The sequence below is a fragment of the Alligator sinensis genome, unplaced genomic scaffold (assembly GCF_000455745.1).
Source record: "Alligator sinensis unplaced genomic scaffold, ASM45574v1 scaffold1177_1, whole genome shotgun sequence".
Lineage (NCBI taxonomy): Eukaryota > Metazoa > Chordata > Crocodylia > Alligatoridae > Alligator > Alligator sinensis.
The window spans coordinates 1,920,501-1,923,530 of record NW_005842120.1 but is presented as its reverse complement, the minus strand read 5'-3'; the positions used below and the strand labels follow the sequence as shown (position 1 = coordinate 1,923,530).

The 3,030-nt window shown below is 38.8% G+C and overlaps 1 protein-coding gene across 7 annotated transcripts in view; it reads right to left on the bottom strand.

Annotated features, from left to right (window-relative positions):
- Positions 1-222: 222 nt before the first annotated feature.
- RMND1 (required for meiotic nuclear division 1 homolog) overlaps positions 223-3,030 on the bottom strand; it is a 28,610-nt gene continuing 25,802 nt past the window's right edge. For 3 of the 7 annotated variants that reach the window (XM_006024835.3, XM_025205588.1, XM_025205587.1), the window contains 2 exons: positions 932-1,048; positions 223-565 (listed from right to left, as the gene is read on the bottom strand). In XM_006024835.3, coding sequence (XP_006024897.1) covers positions 533-565; positions 932-1,048 — 150 coding nt within the window. In that variant the 3' untranslated portion in view covers positions 223-532. The remainder of the gene's footprint in view (positions 566-931; positions 1,049-3,030) is intronic. The other 4 variants (XM_025205590.1, XM_025205592.1, XM_025205591.1 and 1 more) reach the window with 2 other exon arrangements.

Here is a 3,030-nt window from a genome sequence, read left to right as displayed (position 1 = left end):
GTCCTACAAACTCATCAGGGGAGATGAACAGCAAACAGGAAGAGCCCTATTCTCCCCAGCACCACCTGGGGTGACGAGGAACAATGGTAATAAGCTGATGGAGAATAGGTTTAGGTTAGAGATGGGGAAGCAATATTTTACAGTCAGGGTGGCCAGAATCTGGAACCAACTTCCTAGGGAAGTGGTCCTTGCCCTTACCTTGGGTAGATTCAAAAAAAGGTTAGATAATCACCTGTCTGGGGTCTCATGAACCCAGAATTCTTTCCTGCCTGTGGCAGGGGGTCAGGCTAGATGATCTGTTCAGGTCCCTCCTGACCCTAGCTACTATGAAATATTAGTAGGTGACAACATGAAATTCACCAAGTTCAATTTTTTTATTGAAAAAGCACATTTTCAGGCTTATATTTAGAAAGTGAGTACAGCAGTTTTCCAGAAATATATGGACACTGGAGATGGGGAAAGGAATTTTCAGTTCTGAATATGATCTTCAAAATCCTGTCATATTTTTCAAAATCCTTAGCTTCCACTTTGGTCAGAAAACTCTGCTGACAAGTTCAAACATGACCTGTGGAATAATGAGGTTATTAATAAATATTTATTAATAAAGAGTTGTACATTGTGAATTCTCCTTAACATTACAAAAATAAGACGAAAGCATCCAGATTATCTAAAAATAAATTGGTTATAATAGCAACCCAAAAGAAGAAAAAACCTTGGTGAGATTTTGCATGAAATAACTAGTGAAGAGTTATTGCCATGTACAGCAGGCTACAGAAAAGTAACATTGTAGGATTTTTTCCAAATCATTCCCTATAAATCATAAAGCTGCATTTACACCCCTGCAAGAGTATAGTTCTTGGATCCACACAGCTTCATTATTTTGTTCCGCAGGGTGATGCTGAGAAGCTTGGTGATTGAACATCCAACTAACCTCTATGGTGATAAGTATGACTATCATCCACTCCAAGCGCAGGGCATGCTTTTCATTCAGGTGATTGCGCATCAAGTCTGTCAGATCCATACAATGCTGCAGTTTCTCATTCATTACCTGTTGCAGGAAAGGGGGATTTTAAGTCAACAGTTCAGGTATATGGAGAACTTAAGCTGAACAGATATAGTACTTCCCAGAGAGGTTGCAGAATCTTCATCCTGATTTCATAACAACAGGCTCCCTAGAGAAGCTGTGGAATTTCCATCCTTAGAAGCTTTTAAGAGCAGGCTAGGCCACTTGTCTAAGATGATCCTGCCTTGAGTGGAATTGGACTAGATGACCTCCTAAGGTCATTTCAAATCCTACATTTCTATGATTCTATGAAATCATTAAAGAAAGCTAACACAAACCAGAAAAGGGTTAACTGAACCTGACTTCTACTAATTGAAGCTGTCCATTATAAAAGAGTAGGGCTGGAAGAGACCTCTGGAGGGCATCTGTTCCAGTCCCCTACTCAAGGCAGGATCATCCCCATAATGTATACCATACAAGCCCTTGTCTAATGTATTCCTAAACTTATGCAATCAATCTTAGTGCTTAGCTACCAGGATACCAAACACCTTAACTTGCAAAAGAACTACAGAGGGCCTCTAAGTACAAGATTTTTGATTAAAGATACTCTGATTCATTTAGCAGATTACATGAAAACTTGAAGTGTTATTTAATAAAAATGCAGGCTCACAGGAACTCAACTGAATGGTGTTAAATCATCTGTCTAATTTAAAACCTTGAAAATGCAAGGTAGCACAACTTGGAATAACCAACGTATTTAAAAAAAGAAATGTGCACACCTTTCAGGTGGTGTCAGAACTGTTTCTGCATGCTGATGTGCAAACACCAATCAAATGGACTGAATGCCTCAACTTATGAAGCACAGATGTTTCTGATCAACGGGGAAAGAATAGAATGCTCCAGACCCTCCTAATCTAAACACAACATTAACTCCATCATATTGATTAGAATAATACTAAGTTTAGTGTTTAATTTTAAAATAAATCCAATTTTTATTTATTTCTGTAAATACTGTACTCTAATTTAAATTTTAAAGGCAAGGTAAGAAAGCCTGATTTGTAAGACTAGCTTTTACAGGGAGAATGGCATTACCCTTCAGTTATGTTCCAGGTGAAATTTCAGATATTTCTTTTGACGTAAACATTCTGAAGTAGTTTGAGTTATTACTAATGTAATAATGCTACTTTCCCCAAGCAATGTTATGGCAGCTGATGAACAGAAATATCTCTGGAGCATTCAGAAAGGGAGCAAATGGAAAGGTACTTTGAGTAAAGGGTCATCTTAGAAGTGTACTCAGCTGTCATCCCTGGCTTCTAGTTTAAAAAAATGCAAACGTCTTGGCCAGCAACTCTACCTTTCTATACTGTTGTACAGAAACTTGCACTTTCTGGGCATTACTTTGAAAAAAAAAATTTTCAGGCAATATGGCTAGACTTATACCAATCAACATGTTACCAGATGGGGCCAACAGCCTGTTGTTGGCACAGGCTGGAGCAGCAGACTCCACAGCAGAGGGAAGCAATGCAAAATGGAGGTGACAGCTCTATGAGACTGATTCTCTTGTGTCAGACTGGATCTTTCTGTGCGTCAGATATGACCTGCAGGCCACTGTTGCTGACCCTTGCTATAGGATCAGCTGTCCTATAGGATCAGCTGTGATTAACTGTCTTTTTATTAAGCAGTAGAGACCAGTATTTTCTAGCAGGTAGCTTAGAGGGGTCTAGTAGGATTCTTTCTGGATTATTCATAAAGAAAACTCCCACAAGCAATTAAGTGCAATATTTAAGTCCCTTCAAAACGCTTGTAGGTATTTGATTCCTTTTCTTAAGGGACAATGCCAACAAGAACCTTGCTTTGCTTTCTGTTGCATCTCATTCACTTTTATTTCTGTTGCTGGCTCTGACTAATATCAATACAGTAGCATATAACTTCTAATGAAGTTGATGGCAGCTGACCTCTGGATTAAGCTAGGGCACATGCTTATGCTGCTAATGAATACCACCCATTCTAGTGGTTCATTACAATAT